This window comes from Chiloscyllium plagiosum, unplaced genomic scaffold (genome assembly GCF_037043375.1).
Source record: "Chiloscyllium plagiosum isolate Xiang-an unplaced genomic scaffold, Cpla_swu_hap1 HiC_scaffold_45, whole genome shotgun sequence".
NCBI lineage: Eukaryota > Metazoa > Chordata > Chondrichthyes > Orectolobiformes > Hemiscylliidae > Chiloscyllium > Chiloscyllium plagiosum.
Window position 1 is genome coordinate 16,448,447 of NW_028270183.1, and position 19,715 is coordinate 16,468,161.

Here is a 19,715-nt window from a genome sequence, read left to right on the forward strand (position 1 = left end):
GTATACAGCCTGCTGTGTGTTCTTTGTGACCTGATGCTCGATCATTCCCATGTGCACTGTGGTCCAGATTCCTATAGACCAAAGGCTCACATTTCTGGAGCACCTCATGACATTACTTAGACACCTTTAAACACATCATAGGCACAAAATTAGTTTTGTGGGAGTAGAGACAACCCTGGAAATTGTAGACCAGTGATCCTTACTTCTGTTGTGGGCAAAGTTTGGAAAGGATTATAAGAGATAGGATTTATAATCATGTAGAAAGGAATAATTTGATTAGGGATAGTTAACACAGTTTTGTGAAGCATAGGTTGTGCCTCACAAACCTTATTGAGTACGTTGAGAAGATGATCAAACAGGTGGATGAGGGTAAAGCGGTTGATGTGGTGTATATGGATTTCAGTAAGACATTTGATAAGTTTCCCCACGGTACACCATTGCACAAAATACAGAGACATAGGATTGAGGGCGATCTATCATTATGGATCAAACATTGGCTAGCTGAAAGAAGACAGAGGGTGATGGTTGATGGGTTAGTAAATTTGCAGATGCCCCGAAAGTCTTTTGTGGAGTTGTGGATAGTACCAAAAGATGTTGCAGGTTACAGAGGGACATAGATAAGCTGCAGAACTGGGCTGAGAGGTGGCAAATGGAGTTTAATGTGGAAAAGTGTGAGGTGATTCACTTTGGAAGTAGCAGGAATGCAGAGTACTAGGCTAATGGTAAGATTCTCAGTAGTATGAATGATCAGGGAGACCTCAGTGTCCATGTGCATAGATCCATGAAAGTTACTACCCAGGTTGACAGGGTTGTTAAAGGGGCATATGGTGTGTTAGGCTTTATTGGTAGAGGGATTGAATTTCGGAGCCATGAGGTCATGTTGCAGCTGTACAAAACTCTAGTGCGGCCGCACTTGGTATATTGCACAGTTTTGGTCGCCGCATTATAAGGATGTGGAAGCATTAGAAATGGTTCAGAGGAGATTTTCCAGGATGTTGCCTGGTATGGAGGGAAGGTCTTATGAGAAAGGCCTAAGGAACTTGACCCTTTTTGTTAGAGGTTAAGAGGTGACTTAATAGAGGCATACAAGATGATTAGAGAATTAGATAGGGTAAGCAGTGAAGGGCTTTTCCCTCAAATGGTGGGACATAGCTTTAAAGTGAGGGGTGATAGATATAGGACAGATGTCAGAGGTACGTTCTTTACTCAGGGAATGCTAAGGGCATGGAATGTTCTAACAGTAGTGGACTCACCAACATTAAGGGCATCTAAATGGTCATTGGATAAACAGATGGATGATAATGGAACAGTGTAGGTTAGATGGGCTTTATATTGGTTCCACAGGTCGGCACAACATCGAGGGCCGAAGGGCCTGTACTGCACTGTAATGTTCGTGAACTACATTTTGAAAACCAGCAAGAGATCATTCAATGCAGTTTACTTTGTACAATCCCCCATGCCGTTAGAAAACACTGGCTCTAGATACAGACAATTTAACAGCTGAGCCAAAATTTTCACACTCTTTTTATTCCTTTCAGCCATTTCTTTTAGAGATCAGCAGTTGGCGTATTGGGATATTCTTGTTGAACCCTCCAAAATGATACAGGAATGAAAGGTATTCCCTTCTACACCAAACAGCATCTTAATTTGGAGCTGTATTGCTGTTCCCTCACTCTCGCGGAATCAAAATTCTGCTAATCTCCTGCGAAAAGTTCAATGGGGCATCCTCACACCACGTGGGCTACAATAGTTCAAGGAGGCAGCTCAACATCGCCTCAAGGGCACAAAAGACTGACCTACCCAATGACACCCAGATCCCATGAAAAAAGTTCAAGGGTAGTTTACACAGACAGGTTCACATTGTTTCAAAAATGGACAAATGACCACCGGTCTAATTTCGTTTTAAAAGATGACTAAAAGGATAGTAATAGGTATTTTCTAATCACTCTGTTCAGAGAGATTTCACACATCTTCAGAGTAGCTGGGTCGTGAACACAGCCCCTCTGGGCCAGAGGTGAAGTCTCTACCATAGAACCATGAGAGTCCGTCGGGACAGTATATCTACTTAGCCCTATTTCTTCGACAAGGGAGAACAAAGAGGCAGAAAAGTACATTACAGCAAGGCCAGACATTAAGGGATGGTTTCAGAAAGCACGAGACTCATCCAGCACAGAAACAGACCCTTCGGTCCAACTCATCCATGCTGACCAGACATCTGGAATTTATCTCATCCCAGTTGCCAATATCTGACCCATATCCTTCTAAACCCTTCCTATTCATACACCCATGCAGATGCCTTTTCAATGCTGTAATTGTACCAGCCTCCACCACTTCCTCTGGCAGCTCATTCTATTCACGTACCACCCTCTGCATGAAAAAGTTGCCCCTTAGGTCCCTTTTATATCTTTCCTGTCTCACCTTAAACCTATGCCCTCTAGTTCTGGACTCTCCCACCCCAGGGAAAAGACCTTGGCTATTCATGCCCCTAATGTGTTTATAAACCTCTATAAAAAGTACCCCTCGGCCTCCGACACTCCGGGAAAACAGTATTCCAAAAGTGGCCTAACCAATGTCCTGTACAGCCGCAACATGATGTGCCAACTCCTATCCTCAATGCTCTGATGAATAAAGGCAAACATACCAAAAGCACTTCTTCACATGATAAAGACCAGTGGAAATCAGAAGCTTTCTCCCAAGAAACTGCTGAGGCTAGGGGCACATAAATTAACAGAACTCTTAACCAACCAATACTTAAGAGATATGGACTGTAGGTGGGCATTTCCACATCAGCCTCAATTTGGCTGAATGGCATAACAGGTGAGGGTTTGATTGTGTTATAAATATGGGAGCAGGAGGAGATCAAAGTATTTTCAAAATAAAACGTTTTATTTCAAATATAATTTCCATCGCCACAAATTTCCCTGTTGTGCAATGTTAAATCTATTTTGAAAAACGGAAGTTAACAGTAGACAAACGAAGGCGGCAATACGTGCAAACATGCACAATCCCTGATTCACAAGTCACTCCTTCAGGTATCACTTCAGGCTTTTTGGTTGTCATCTTATTGCCACTTGTGGGATCCTGCTGTGCCATGATTCTTGCAAAAGTTCCTATAAACAAGAGTGCAGATGGAGAATCCAGTCTCAGATTTATCGTGTGCCATTTTGACCTGGAGTTTGGTTCCTTCGATGTTTCAACTGGGAGTGCTGAATGCAATTATAGGAACAGGAATAGGCCATTCGGCCTTTCAATCCCATTTTGTCTGTACACTGTGTGACACTGATTTAGCAATCCTGATTCAGCTGTGCTATACTGTTGACTAAGTTATTCAAATTGTATCTCTCCTAAGAACAGCCAAGTTTCTCCAACCTTTTGAAGAGAAAGATAAAGACAGGGCAATAAATCATTCCAGAACTACTAAGTCAACCCTCCTTAACTGAAATTTATCAGGTCTTAGCTGAACACTCCTGTTCAAGTCTTATGATAGAGAAAGCTTGTATTTAGAGCCAGTGTCAGAGTCATATAGCATGGAAACAGCCCCTTTGGTCCAACCCATCCATGCTGGTCAAATTTCCCAAACTGAACTCAATCCCGTTTGCCTGCGTTTAGCTCACGTCCTTCTAAACCTATCTATTCATGTACCTGTCCAAGTGTCTTTTAGACATTCTCTCTGTACCTGCATCTACCACTTCCTCCGGCAGATTATTCCATGTAGAAACCACATAGTGCGTGTGAAAACATTGCCCCCCCCCCCTTTTAAATCTTTCTTCTCTCACCTTAAAAATATACTGTCTAGGTTTGAATTCTAGGGAGCAGACCATTGCTATTCATCTTATTAATACCCTTACGATTTTATAAACCTCAAGTTTTCCCTGGAATATACAAGGTTGAGGGGTAAAAGTCTCAGCCTACCCATGTAAGTCAAACCCTCCAGTCCCAACGTCATCCTGGTAAATCTTTTCAGAACCCTTTCCAACTTAATAACATCCTTCCTATAGCAGGGCGACTAGAACTGCACATAGTTCTTCAAATGTGGCCTCACCAATTTATAATCTTAGCATGACATTCCAATCCCTATACTCAATGGTCTGAGCAACGAAGACAAGCATGTTTAACACCTTCTTAACCACCCTGTCTACATGTGACGCAAGATTCAAAAACACTATCTACGTTAACCCCTAGTCTTGCTGTTTGACAACACTACCCAGGGTTCTATTATTAAGTGTATAAGTCTCACCCTTGTTTGTTTAATCAAAATGCAATACCTCACATTTATCCAAATTAAACTCCATCTGCCACACCTCACCTCATTGACTCAACTGATTGAGATCTCTTTGCAATTTATAGTCTTGCAAAGTTTGATGACTTCAGAAATGTCTAAAATTGCTAACGTACACTGGCTGTATAGTCACTGTTATAATGTAGAAAACACAACAGCCAATTATAACAAAGTCACACGAACATGTCCTTCTCTCATACTTGACTTCCCATGGACGACCAAGTTAAAGGAGGGATCACGTTACCAACAATCTCCTCACAACAGCATGAGCGGTGCCTGATAGAATGAAAACCACGACCAGGAAGCTTTAAAGAAAAAAATAATGAAAACCAGCTCTTCCTGTATCCCTTTATTATGAATGAATAGCAATCAATATCATCTCCATTTTACACATTACATTCCAATCTGTAAGACATTCAAGTACAGAGTTACCCAGGCACTTCACCAAATTCTAAAATAACCCCATCCTCTTCCCAGAACTGGAAATCAAAGGCATTGTGTGGGAACCTGTGCAAAACATAGGATAACATCCACATGAAGAACACTCCACTGTGACCACAGTTTAACACGTCGGGCCTGTATCAGTCCTGTTGTGCAAATGTTATAACAAGCCCGTTCAAGGTGCTGCTTAGGATGGTCTCCATTTCAGGCAGAGTTAGTGCACACACTTCAGCAGAAGTGTGGCTTCAGCAGATTCCAGACTGCAGGATGTTCACCGGATAGCTGCTTCAGTGGCAGGCTTTGCTATGTGTCTCTCCAATGAGGTGGAGAAAGGGAATCATCCTGACAGTGACTGTCGAAAACTTCCTGGGTGATTACCACACTCTACGAGGGTCACCCAGCCCCTCCATCCTCTGGCCCAATCAGTTGGACAATCACAGTCAGAGCAGGTTGGAGGATTAACCATGACAAACTGCAAAACGAAGTCTGAGAGCGAGCGCATTCAAGAGCTGGAGAAAATTGATGCTGATCTTTCACCCTCATCATCGCAGCTACTCTATAAACTGATTGGGACTTGGTAAACAATTGTCACGTCCACTGTGTAAAATATTAAATCTAGTGCTTTACACACAGTATTTCTGTGGTATGCGCATGTTCCAAACTAAATCTCCTCCCTAAATAGCTCAAACCCACTGACCCAAACTCCTTTGGCTGACTCGCCCTCTGCTAGAGTAAAAAAAAACAGAAAATGATGGAATTGCACAGCAGTGCCTGGAAAACGAGAAATAAGAAATATGGCATAAATCGTGCAGCAGCAGTGGCTTGAAGAAAGAGAGTCTACAATTGAAACATCAATCTTGCCTCTCTCATTTCACATAGCACTGGTCGGAGGGTCAGTTGCAGCACAGTGCCAAATTCCAGCCCATCAATTATTATTGAGTTAAAACTCACACGACACCAGGTTATAGTCCAACAGGTTTATTTGGAAGCACAAGCTTTCGGAACGCTGCTTTGGGTAACTACCTGACGAAGGAGCAGTGTTCCAAAAGCTTGTACTTCCAAATAAACTTGTTGGACTATAACCTGGTGTTGTGCGAGTTTTAACTTTGTCCAACCCAGTCCAACACCGGCTCCTCCACAATCATAACTATTATTTAAAGAGAGAGAGAGAGCGAGATGGAGATAGAGAGCGAGAGAGAGATAGCAGAGTGCTACACTACTAACGGGTCTGGTATCCCTGTGCATGAATCACAAAAACGTAGCACGCAGGTACAGCAAGTAGCTAGGAAGACATTTGGGATATTGGTCCAGTTTTATTCAAATAAATTTAAAGTCAGGAAGCCTTAAAACGACTGTACAGGATGTTGATAAAATCGCACCAAAGTATTATGTACATCTTGGGTCTTATCACTCAAGGAACTTGTATTGGAAATATTGCAGACAGATTCGACTGGCTGATTCCAGAGATGAAGCTATGTTTTTATGAAGAAAGGTGAAGTTGATTGGGTCTGCACCGAGCAGAGTTTAGAAAACAGAGGTGATCATATAGAAATAGAAGATTCCGCAGGCCTTGACAGAACAGATGCCGAGAGGATGTTTTCTCTTCTGGGGGAATCCAGAAGTGGAGGGCACTATTTTAGTAAAAGCTGTCACCCATTTAAGATGAGGCACAGGAGGACAAATTCCCTTACTGAAAGGGTCATTGGCCTTTGGAACTGTGGTCCCCAGCGAGGGCAGTGAAGGCTGGGTCATTGGATACATTCAAGATGGCGCTCAAAAGATTTTTGATTGACAAGGGAGTGAAGCATTATGGGTACACGCAAGAAAACAAATAGCGTTACTGAGACCACAATCAGATCTGCCATTGTCTTAAGGAAGGGTAAATCAGGCTTGATTAGGCTGAAAGGCCTACTAGTGAAGATCTTAAGAACCTAAAGTGGGTGAGCACAGATCCACTACAGCATTCATGAATTTAAGTCTCTCTCTCTCGAGGGACCCATCAAGAATCGTTTCCTGTAAAACAATGCACTGAACCAGAAACCCAAACATGCAGAAGTGTTTTATCATCATCTGCAACATCTGAACGATTAATGGCAGTTCATTCACTACATGTGTGCAATGCAAATAATTGTGCACAAATACATTCACACACTATATAGACACACATTGCACACATGTGCTTGCACGAGAGAGGCATTGTCCACTACATAACATACCGCAATCTGTGCACTATGCATTTCAATGCGAAATTAAAGCTTTTTAAATAAATACTCTGGTGCTATTAAATGTGCACTCCTTTAAGGCTTCACAGATATATTTGCTAACAACCCGAGCTGGGATCATTTTCTAAAGGGGGTTGACACCCAAAGCTGACTCAGGGCTTGGTCAGTGGTGGGAGATATTTCACAAGGTTTACAGAATTGTTTCCTCCCTGGATGTAGAATCTAAGAGCTGGAAAGCAATGAGGGGTCAGTTAAACTTTCACCTGACCTCCATCCGCCTTTGTTAGGGCTGAACCGTGCCTCACTTCTTGTCCCTTCCCCTTCCTTTTAAGTTTCAATGAAGAAGCCATGGACTATTTTTGGATTGGCCAAAGGACAGCAAGATTCCTGAATAAAGTGTTGGGAAACAAGATGACTGTACACAGCTGACTCCTTCTGCACAGTGGAAAATAAACAGGATTGGTGATGGCGGGTTTGCTAGTGGTCAGGACTTGCCTGAAATTCCTCCCAATGTGAAAAACGTCCCCACTCTCATCACTAACTACCTGGGCTTCTCCGTAAATAATAATTAGCTGGCCAAGATAGCAGAGATCGGCAGTCCAATAGAGCTGCATACCACTGGGTCGGGGCTTTGAAAACAGAGCAAAGAAATTAAGAAAATCATCAAAACCACTTGGCGCCAAACAACAGAACCCCTTTCCTGGTATACAAACAGTGCAAGGGGGAAAAGTAATCTTAACTTTTAATAATACATCCCTAAATTAATGATTTAAACTAAAACTGTAATGTAACCTCACCCAAACCCCTGGGTAGAGTCAAGTCCTGATTGAACTCCCAGTCCTGCTCTATAACAACCACCTAATTCATTGTCACAGAATTTTAATCTTCCACTGTCAAATTTACATTATAAAGGTAATCATAAGTGGACAATAATGCTAGGGCAGTGATTTGGTCATGATTTCAAACTAACTGATTACAAGTGACAAAAATAAAAAGAGCAATGGATATTACCATTACCTTTCAGTAATTACACAGATGGAAGAATGTTCTTGCCCATGCACCTTCCCACCCACACGCCTAACCCATGATAGCGGAGCACTGACAAACAATTTCAAAGTTGTGTCCTTTGCCTTAAAGCTGTCACCCAGCTCCGTCAGGAATACAGCGAGGGCCCGCAGTGCCACGTGGAGATTGTGTGAGGGCCAGTGATTCCAACCAGCCTTCCCACACATTGGTGGGCAGGTTCATTTCAGGCACAACTTTTTCCTGACATTCTCCCTTGGAAGCACAGATTTTAAAAACAAAGAAAAAAGATACTGTTGTCCCATCAATTCTGCAGCCCTGATGTCTGCAGGATCCTCACCAACTCCCACCCAAAACTTGTCCCAAGAGTTGGACTTCACCCCCCAACATCTTCTACCCCAGCCCTCCCCCTTGTATTCCAGTCTGGAGGGACAGGGCAGTGTTACATGTGCCTGACCTTTCCAACAAGGAGTTCCATCCAACAACTTCACAACTAGATAAGGGAGATCATTCAAATCATGTCCAGCAGCCAGGACACAAAATTTAAGGCCACCGCTTTCAATATTTGAGGGAGAGGGGGAAAAGAAACATAATTAGACCTGCAGGATTAGATCTCGGAACATCAGATTGAAATAAAACCACAATCCCGTGAAATAAAATTGAATCCAAAGGATTCGACCGTACCCAATTCTCCCTCTCATATTGGACAGTTAGAGGCAGAACTAATGGGGGTTTGATGACACAGGTGATGATTTGTTTTTGCGCTGTAATTATTAAATAAAAAGAAACATCATATCACGATCAGAAATTATTTCAGGTTACTTGGTGGGGTAGTATCAGACACCTAGCTACAGGTTTGGGGCTGCAGGGTAGGGTTAGAGTTGGAAGAGGAGAGGGAAAATATAATCCCAGGAATGCAAGAAGGATATTGCTTGATTCAGTTGTACATTTCAACCTCTGCTAAGATTATCCGGTGCATGCCTGCTGCACAGCTCCTGTTCCATGGCATTCTTGAAGCATCTAGATATTATGATTTCCAGGTGGACGGGGTCGTCTGTAGTGCTTTCCGTTGTCTGGTTCCTTACTCCACCAGACAGGAGTTTCAGGGATTGGTCGGACTGCTTGCAGAGGGGTGAATTGGATTTTCCCATCCAACAGTCCTGAAAGTTCGAGTGGTTTTCTGGTGTGGGTTAGATGCCATGAGTGTTTACTGTAGTCTGTGAGTGAAGACATGGAGCCAATCCAAACACTACAGTCCTTATCGTCTGAATCTTTGCAGCTATGTGTGGGAGAGAAACGAGAGAGAGGAGAGAGAGGAGAGAGAAAAAAAGAGAATAGAGAAAAAGGAGGGGGGGGGGGGGGGAAGAGGAAGAGAGGTTAAAAAAATGCGAGAATAACAGGGAAAGAGGGAGTGGAGGGTGAGAGTGAAAGGTGGTAAAAGAGGAAGACAAGGTGGTGAGAAGGTGTCAGAAAGAGAACAGGCAGGAGAGGTGTGGGTGAATGAGAAAATTAATAAAAAAGAGGATGTTATTTGAAGAGAACAGTATCAACACCTTATAGTAATTGTAACACAAACAAGGTGTTTGCATTTTTATGCACTAAGAATTCACATTGGAAAGCCTTCACTTGATGAGTGCATGGCTCCCGAGACCCAAGGAACTATCCTTCAGCAATTTAACACCTTCAGGAGAGGGACAGCAAGTAGGTAGGACCAGTGAGGTAAGTCCCCACAGCAATGCTAATGGTCAGTCAGCAGCACATGGGGATCTTTAGTTGTTCACATGTTCTGTCTCCCCGTGGGGACCTGTTGCTGTGCTTACATTTTGGGTTGTGAGGCAACCAGTAGCTAAATTTGAAAAGTTGGGCTCAACATCAATTAAGTAAAAACAGGATGTATTTCATTATCCCCTTTCATTGACCCAGGTTACCCCAAAGTGCTCCCAGTTGCTGAAGCAGATAGCCAGTGTTGTAAATGTAGGAAAGGTAACTATCAATTTACACACAGCAAACTCTCACAAAAGGAGCAATACAATAATTATCAGCTAATTTACCTAACAACATTAGATAAGGGATAGACATTGGCCGAGACAAAGTAAACTCCCCTCTTCTTTGATCATTTACATCTATCCAGAGGTCAAATACAGCCTTGTTTTTAACATCTCATTATATGATGGTACCTTCATCTGTACAACACTCCCCCAGTGTTGGACTGAGGTATCAGCCTGAATCCAATTCTCACACTCCCTGGTGTAGGAGTTGCAATTACAGCCTCTTGATTTAGGAGATGCACATCACTATCCAAGGAACTATCGCAAACTGTTTTCTTGGGAGACCAACATGCATTTGTAACAAAACACGTCGTGGGACAGACTAGACTAAACATAGGGCTATCACTTAGACAGATAACTGCTGCACTGTTGTAGCCATCCTGTTCTGAAGAAAGCAGAATCAAGAGCAGTATCTTACCTCGTCATCCACCAACTTCCTCTTGTATAATGCTTCTTTTGCCAAGTCCTGTTCAGAAAATTAAGAGAGAGCAAAACTGTTCAGAATTGAACATAGGAATTGGGATGGCACGTTGCGGCTGTACAGGACATTGATAAGGCTACTTTTAGAATACTGCGTTCAATTCCGGTCTCTCCGCTATAAGAGGTTGTTAAACTTGAAAGGGTTCAGAAAAGATACACAAGGATATTGCCAGGGTTGGACGGTTTGAGCTACAGGGAGAGGGTGAATAGGCTGGAGTGTAGGGCTGAGGGGTGACCTTAGAGAGGTTTATAAAACCATGAGGGGCATGGATAGGATAAATAGACAAGATCTTTCCCTGGGGTGGGGGAGTCCAAAACTAGAGGGCATAGGTTTAGGGTGAGAGGGGAAAGATATAAAAGGGACCCAAGGAGCAACATTTTCACGCAGAGGGTGGTACGCGTATGGAATGAGCTGCCAGAGGAAGTGGTGGAGGCTGGTACAATTACAACATTTAAAAAGCATGTAGATGGGTACATGAATATGAAGGGTTTAGAGGGATATAGGCCAAGTGCTGGAAAATGAGACTAGATTAATGTAGGCTATCTGGTCGGCGTGAACGAGTTGGACCGAAGGGTCTGTTTCTGTGCTGGATGACTCTAAGTAGAAGGGAAGAGTGGAATGCATCTAGCTCTCTGAATTATGTCAGCTCCCTAAGTAATTCAGTATGGTAGAGATAACCTAGCAAAGCCCTGTATAATACTGAGATAAACTATCTATATTGGAAGGAGAAAAGAGATGGAGAGGTTTCGACAGGCAAATTTTAGGACCCAGGCATCTGTAGGAATCACTCGCGTGGAATGAAAAAAATGTTGGTGTCATGCAAAAGATCAGAGACTGAAGAAGACAGAAAGAGAAGTTTTCCTTGAAAGGAATTAAAAACATTGCTCTTGTTTTTAAAGTTGGGATACTGCCAGATTGGGACCAGTGAGCACTGGGAGCAGTGGTAAACTGGACTCACTGAGTATTAGGGGAGTTGGGATGACACTCAGAGCCTTGTGGCCCTGGAATCACTGGGCATCCCGGCAGGGGCACCCGGCTCCTCTTGATGACTCTAGTGCATTTATCTGGGCAGCACCTGGACTCCAATCTCTCCTCCAGCGCAGAGCCTTAAGCAAGGACACGCCAAGAAAATAAAATGGAGGATCTGTTCCAATAGGAAGCTGAGCACTCTACTCTCTGCCCTTTTCCAGTCACAACAACCAGAGATTCCCAACACTTACTCGATTCCCTTCGGTGCCCAGTCGCTTAGCTGCGTCTGTGTAGTAGTGTACATATTTCTCCAACTGTGTCACATACTCTGCAATTTAAATAAAACAGCAGTTAACAATAAACAAATGCGATATATCAATGTTGCAAAATGGAGGGTTCCAAACACAGAATGATGGCAATGGTTAGTACAAAGGTCTCCAAAACTCAGTTTTCATTTTTTGACCAGTGCTTCATCTCCCCACATCAGCATGAGCATAAACCCAATAATATTCCTTTCTGTCCTGTTTCAGAAGCTGGTTACTTTTCAGCGCTGCCTTCCTGAGGTACAGAACGACACCAACCCGCCAAGTCGACTCCAACAACACAGTGCCACCGACCTGCCTCCTGGGCCACACCACAGGCACATCCTGAGGAACAGTGAACATCAGGGGAAGTAGCCCTAACTGGAGGTGACACTGTTCCAAATGAGCTTTCTGAATTCCTACAGTACACCAGTAATGATTTGCATCACACCACCCCAAGTAATTTCACAGAATAAATCAGATAAAACTGGTACCAAAAGGTTTCCTCAAGAGAGTTGTTCACTTTTTAAATATAAATTAAATACACAGTTAATTTCAGGAACCTGAACAGCGTTGACATTCAGACAGAGATCTTGGGGTTCAAGTCCATCGCTCCCTGAAAGTGCCCATGCAAGCCGATAGGGTGGGAAAGGCAGCATGTGGCGTGCGTACCTTTATTGGTTGGGGAACTGAGTGCACGAGTCAGGATGTCATATTGCAGCTTTGTAAGACTGATTGGGCTACACACGAGAGTGTTGCATTCACTTCTGGTTGCACACATTCCAGGAGGATGTAGAGGTTTTGGAGAGGGTGCAGAAGAGGTTTACCAGGATGCTGCCTGGATTAAATGGTATGAGCAGTGGTTAGCACTGCTGCCTCACAGTGCCAGGGACCCAGGGTCAATGCCAGCCTTGGGCAACTGTCTGTGTGGAGTTTGCACATTCTCCCTGTTTCTGCGTGGGTTTCCTCCGGTTTCCTCCCACAATCCAAAGATGTGCAGGTTAAGGTGAATTGGCCATGCTAAATTGCCCCATAGTGTACAGGGATGTGTAGGTTAGATGGACTAGTAAGGGGAATGGGTCTGGGTGGGATAGTCTTCAGAGGGTCAGCGCGGACTTATTGGCCTGTTTCCACACTGTGGGGATTCTATTCTATGAAAAAGAAAGACAAAGAACAATACAGCACAGGAACAGGCCCTTCAGCCCTCCGAGCCTGGGCTGCCACATTTTGCCCTTCCATAGTAAATCTGTCTTCGCTTACAGGATCCGTATCCCTCTATTCCCTTCCTAATCACGTATCTATTCAGGAGCTTCATGAACGCTGGTATTGTTGTTGTCGGCTCTGGAACCGCAAACGTTGAAGGGAGACTTGATAGAAGTCTACAAAATTATGAGATGCATCGATAGGGTTGAAGGTCAGAATCTTTTTCTCCCAAGAGTTGAAATTTCTAAAACCGGGGGTATGCATTTAAGGTGAGAGACAGAAGGTTCAAAGGAAACACGAGGGGCAAGGCTTTTGTTTACACAGAGGGGTAGGAGTCTGGAAGGTGCTGCCGGGTGGTGAAGGAGGCAGATATAATAGGGGTGTTTAATAGGCTTTCAGATAAGCACATCAATATGCAAGGAATGGAGGGAATATGGACCAAAGGCACAGAGAAGGGATGAGTTTAATTTGGCGACATGTTCGGCGCGACATCGTGGGCCACAGGCCTGTTCTTGTGTTGCACGGCTCCATGTTCTAAATAAATGTTTTAAAATAGAGTCATAGAGATAAAAAAGGAAACTTTTGACAAGATTTGCTTCTCCTCAAACAGATTTGAGAAGACCGACTACCTCCAAGCCAGTAATCTCAACCACCCTGGGCAATACTTAATCAGTTAGTTAGGCAGCAGGCCCTGCTCAGAAAGCAAAATGGAAAAAAAAAACAATACAGGAGGAGAGGAAAAGCAAATAAAAAAGGAGGGAAAATAATGACAGCACGTTTCTCACACAGGCTCGAGAAGATCCAAAGCACTTTCCCAACGATTCAGTTATCTGATGTGAATTAGTTATGGAATGCAGAAAACACCACAGTGAAGTGTAAACATCTAGCTCCCCATTCACAGCAATGTAACAGTGACCAAGAGACTTGCTTAACTGATCACAACTTTAACACAGAAAATGGAGGGGTTTTCTTTGGAGTGGTATGGAAAGGAGGAAACTCTCCTGCTCTTTTTTGAATAGCTCTGTAGGATCTCAAGGCTTTAATGTTCCAACTGAAGACATTTCCTAAAGGCGGGTGGGGGCAGGTTTGGTGGAGTCCAAGACTAGAGGGCAGAGGTTAACGATTAGAGTGGTGCTGGAAATGCACAGCAGGTCAGGCAGCATCCGAGGAGCAGGAGAATCAACGTTTCAGTCAGGACGCCTTTCATCAGGCTCCTCAGATGCTGCCTGACCTGCTGTGTATTTCCAGCACCGCTCTAATCTGGACTCTAATCTCCAGCATGTGCAGTCCTCACTATCACCTGGCAGAGGTTTAAGGTGAGAAGGGAAAGATTTAAAAAAGGTTTTCTGGAATAACTTTATCACACAGAGGGTGGTGCAGCCAGAGGAAGTGGTGGAGGCTGGTACATTTAAAAAGGCCATGTAGATGGGCCAGGAAGGTTTGAGGGGGATATGGGTTGAAACTTTATTGCTGGAACAGCACAGCAGGTCAGGCAGCATCCAGGGAACAGGAGATTCGACGTTTCGGGCACAGGCCCTTCTTCAGGAATGAGCAGAGAGTATTCAGCAGGAGAAGATAAAAGGTAGGGAGGAGGGACTTGGAGGAGGGGCGTTGGAAATGTGATAGGTGGAAAGAGGTCAAGGTGAGGGTGATAGGTCGGAGTAGGATGGAGGCGGAGAGGTCAAGAAGACGACTGCAGGTCAGGAAGGCAGTGCCGGGCTGGAGGGATTCGGCTGAGACAAGGTGGGGGGGAGGGGGGATGAAGAAACTGGTGAAGTCCAAGTTCATCCCCTGTGGTTGGAGGGTTCCCAGTCGGAAGATAAGACGCTCCTCCTCCGACCGTCGCGTTGTTGTGGTTTGGCGGTGGATGAGTCCAATGACCTGCATATTCTCGGTGGAGTGGGAGGGGGAGTTGAAATGCTGTGCTACAGGGTGGTTGGGTTGGTTCGTCCGGGTGGCCCAGAGGTGCTCTCTGAATCGCTCCGCAAGTAGGCGGCCTGTCTCCCCAATATAGAGGAGGCCACACCGGCTGCAGCGGATGCAGTAGATGATGTGGGTGGAGGTGCAGGTGAATCTGTGGCGGATATGGAAGTTTCCTTTGGGGCCTTGGAGAGAAGTGAGGGGGGAGGTGTGGGCGCAAGTGTTGCACCTCCTGCGGTTGCAAGGGAAGGTGCCGGGAGTGGAGGTTGGGTCGGTGGGGGGTGTGGATCTGAACACCTGCACCTGCACCTCCACCCACATCATCATTCACCTGCACCTCCACCCACATCATCTACTGCATCCGCTGCAGCCGGTGTGGCCTCCTCTATATTGGGGAGACAGGCCGCCTACTTGCGGAGCGATTCAGAGAGCACCTCTGGGCCACCCGGACGAACCAACCCAACCACTCTGTAGCACAGCATTTCAACTCCCCCTCCCACTCCACCGAGGATATGCAGGTCATTGGACTCATCCACCGCCAAACCACAACAACGTGACGGTCGGAGGAGGAGCGTCTTATCTTCCGACTGGGAACCCTCCAACCACAGGGGATGAACTTGGACTTCACCAGTTTCTTCATCCCCCCTCCCCCCACCTTGTCTCAGCCGAATCCCTCCAGCCCGGCACCGCCTTCCTGACCTGCAGTCTTCTTCTTGACTTCTCCGCCTCCATCCTACTCCGACCTATCACCCTCACCTTGACCTCTTTCCACCTATCACATTTCCAACGCCCCTCCTCCAAGTCCCTCCTCCCTACCTTTTATCTTCTCCTGCTGAACACTCTCTGCTCATTCCTGAAGAAGGGCCTGTGCCCGAAACGTCGAATCTCCTGTTCCCTGGATGCTGCCTGACCTGCTGTGCTGTTCCAGCAATAAAGTTTCAACTTTGATCTCCAGCATCTGCAGACCTCACTTTCTCCTTGAGGGGGATATGGGCCAAACGCTGGCAAATGAGTCTAGACTGGGATGTCTAGTTGGCATGGGTGAGTTGGACCGTAGATCGATAAACATATCTGTGGTTGTGCAGAGCTCCTTCAGTGGTGCGCCGGTGTTTTATGTCTACTTTATGTGCTCATATCTTTGGAGTAGACCTTAAACCTAACGAGTTTTTGTCACAGAGGCCAAAGTATGACCAATGACACACAAACGATTATTTAATCTTTCTGGAATTGGTTGCTGCTGAACCACCTTCCTTTAAAAACACAATAGTAACAGGGGCAGAAATGGGCAATGCAAGACCATGAACCTGGTACAACATTCAATAAAATCACTGCTGAATAACCTCAGCCACACTCCCCCACACTCTATCCTCCTGTCTCTTATCCAAAACTCTCTCCATTTTATTGTTCAAGATACTTAGGGCGTCCACATTCTGCGGTGGAAAATTCTAAAATGGTCCACAGTTCTTTCATTCACGGTCAATATGTGTTGCCCACCCCTAAGTGCCCAGGCGAAGGTGATGCAGAGCTGCCTTCCTGACCTGCTGTAGTCCATGTAGGGTAGGTACACTCACAGTGCTGTCAGAGTGACCATTCTGGGAGTCCTAAATTGCCAAATGCTGCTTCTGAGACTCCGAAACCTAGGGGTCAGAAAGTGAAAACATCCTCAAAGCATCAACTCCATCAATGTCTTGATGAGATTGCCTCGCATTCTTACCAATACAGAGAGTGTAAAGCCAGATGGAGCATTGCAGGACTATACCCTCATCCCTGGTGACAGAATCTAGTGTACCTTTGCCGATATCTGTCTAAAGAAAGCATATCTTTACTTGGGAAAGAGGTCAAAATTGTACAAACTACTGGAGATGTGGCCTGCATACAATTGTAATAAATCTCCTATATCTATACGCCACCTTTCAGAACAGCAGGGTCCCGGCGTTCCAACTGCGCTTTCTGCCACTGGATCCGCTGTGCAAGCTCCCGATGCTGATCCAGGAGCTCTTTTGGAGGAGCTTTGTGTTCCTGTTTGCACGTGTGGATCTGCAGACACGTATGGGACAATATTTAATTCATATGTGCAAGACCTGGCTCCATCAAAAACACACACTTGACACTCTCTGCAAGTTCACTCCATACACTGACACCATAAAGTTCGCTCATGCACTTATTGTAGTTTCACAAAGGGGTTAATTCAGCAGAAAGACAAAGCAATTAAATCTATTAACATACATATACAGTCATACATATACAATTACTTAGATATACAAAGATCACAAAAGCATTTTAAAATTCAATGCCATCTGGTAACCTGCAATTTATTTAAGTGCTATATTAAGTTGGATACGTCAAGCCTGGAAATGAGGGACATATTACTCTATCTCCCCCAAGAATGAACTGATGAAGTCTACACCCGCAGATGAGATGAACACAGCAGATCTGACAGGAAACAGGTGTGTCTTTGAATGATTAAATGTAATATTGCTCCTCATACTGTTGCTGGCTTGTGAAATTACCTTTAAAAGCAAGCTCCCAGCACTTATTGCAAGTGCAGTTTACGTCTGTTTGTTGAACAAGTTGGGGGAGGTTTGTAACTGATCTGGTAGCAGGGAGAACATACAAAGTGAGATTCGGTCAGCAACAGGTAGCTGATTGGTCTGTGCAGCTGTGACCAGTTGTTGATGTCAAGGTCCTTCTGCTTGCCAACAACTATCTGACTGGCTCGTGGGTGCAAACATTATAGCCAGACACCTTTGGTCTTCCTTTTCCTTGCTGGAAAACCACCTAATGCCTGCAGAATGCCAGTATACTTTCCCTCATCAGTTGGCGTAAGATGTGACGTTTAATCAATAAGTCAGAGACTTTGTATGTTGTGAACCAATCACCTGTGAGTGAAAGCGTGCAGAGGAGACCAAACAGCAATAAGTCATGGCAAGTTGAAAGCAGCATGGTGGGGAATTGTACAAGAACCATTGAAACACCTTCCCAGTTTCTTCATCCGCCCCCTAATACCACTGCTTTTTATTTATCTGTTGTTATACACATGGAGGCGTTGTAGAAGGAGGGTAGACTTACAACTCGTAGAGTCATATGCCAACAGCTCATAATAGTTTACCCGCAGCTGGAAATCTACTCACGTGCAACAAGTAATAATCATTGCTAAATAAACAAAGCACGCTGGAGAAAGTCGGCACCTCTGGCTCATGCTGGAGGTGAAAGTTGAATTCTGCTTCTCTCACCACAGATGCTGCCAGTCCTGCTTCCGAGTTCCTCCAGCATTTCCTGCGTTTGTTTCAGATTTCCAGCCTCCACGGTACTTTGCTTTCGATTGAGTAACTCTTGTAACATACAGAAACCAGCTTTCTGTCAACCTGGGTCTAAATGGACAGGTAAACTAGGGGAAATTCTACAAAACTTAACTACTTTTTGACAACTCCGGGAAGACCAGGTTCGATTCCCGGCGCATTATCCCACTGAGAGATGACACAAGGAAGGACCTCTTGTGTGACCCACCAAAATAGACAGCCATTCTTTCCTGAAGGTGCTGCATCAGGCAGGAGGACAGTGACAGCCCCATTGGCCAGGCTGTGACTGGATACCTTTTGTAAATGACCATTTTTCTCATGCCTGGCGAAGCATCAGAAGGAGGAAGCTATTCGACCACTGGGACTGCCACGTCTCGAGTACAACAGGGCCCTTCCCGATTCCTACAGGACAATTGAGGGTAGATGAGATGATTGGAGACTGCAGGCCCTTAAACTTTCTATCATCTGCATTCTACGCATCAAGGGAAGTGGGCAATCCGCAGCAATGTGTATCTGCAAAAGCAGCAAAGGTTCATTGCTCCCTCAGAATGCCTCACAAACAGCCATCAGATCTTCCCACGGTGTTGACTTTAAATTCCTGACACCACACACCAAGAACTGGGCCTGCAGATCTCAATGCCTTAACTGATTGGGTCTGCCTCTCTCCATACCTTCCCGCTCAGAAACCTCCTCCACCTCTCCCTTCCCCGAGAGAAAACATGGCCAGCGATCCCTCCTGCAAATCCAAAGGGAGGCCGGTACTCCAACATTAGTGCCCTCTCTCAGGGCAACAGCTGCCATGTCGGGCGGGCCACATCGTCTTCATGTTTGACATGAGATTCTCAAAGCAAGCTCAGGAAGGCAGGGGAACTGTTGCAAAGACATCCTCAAAAATAAAAATATTAACCCAATATCGCCATAGGCACGCGGGAATTTCTTGTCCAAGACCACTCAAAGGGAAGACTGAGGGGCGATCTGATTGAGGTGTACATGATTATGAGGGGCATGGACAGAGTGGATAAGGAGCAGCTGCTCACCTTTGGTGAAGGGTCAGTCATGAGGGGTCACAGGTTCAAGGTGAGGGGCAGGAGGTTTAGGGGAGAGGTGAGGAAAAAGGCATTTTTACTTGCATTCTGGAATGTGCTGCCTGGGAGGGTGGTCGAGACTATTTGCCTCACATCCTTTAACGGATGAGCACTTGGCACATCATAACATTCAAGTGCTAGTCAATGGGATTAGCTTGAAGGTCAGGTGTTTCTCACCTGACTGTGCAGTCGCGATTTGGCCGAAGGGCCTCTCCTGCACTGTCCGATTCTATAATTCTATAAATCAGAGGAAAAGCAATTGGGAAGGTGCCTCCCATTTCCAGCTTAGGTGTAGGCCAAACACCTACACTGAAAGGACTGTGTGAAAATCTGAGATTTCACCCACCCAACTCGTCGAGCACCATGTGCACCATAAGTGGCAGAGTGTACACAGCCAAAACTAGATGACTTAATCACCTTCGGACTCAACTCTCATCAGGCCC

At 45.1% G+C, this 19,715-nt stretch overlaps 1 protein-coding gene across 1 annotated transcript in view; it reads right to left on the reverse strand.

Moving 5' to 3' along the window:
• Window positions 1-4,613: 4,613 nt before the first annotated feature.
• The window catches only part of cc2d1a (coiled-coil and C2 domain containing 1A), an 81,811-nt gene continuing 66,709 nt past the window's right edge, over window positions 4,614-19,715 (reverse strand). The window contains exons 26-29 of the mRNA XM_043694794.2: window positions 16,799-16,925; window positions 11,715-11,791; window positions 10,432-10,479; window positions 4,614-9,244 (exon numbers count right to left, since the gene is read on the reverse strand). Coding sequence (XP_043550729.1) covers window positions 9,224-9,244; window positions 10,432-10,479; window positions 11,715-11,791; window positions 16,799-16,925 — 273 coding nt within the window. The 3' untranslated portion in view covers window positions 4,614-9,223. The remainder of the gene's footprint in view (window positions 9,245-10,431; window positions 10,480-11,714; window positions 11,792-16,798; window positions 16,926-19,715) is intronic.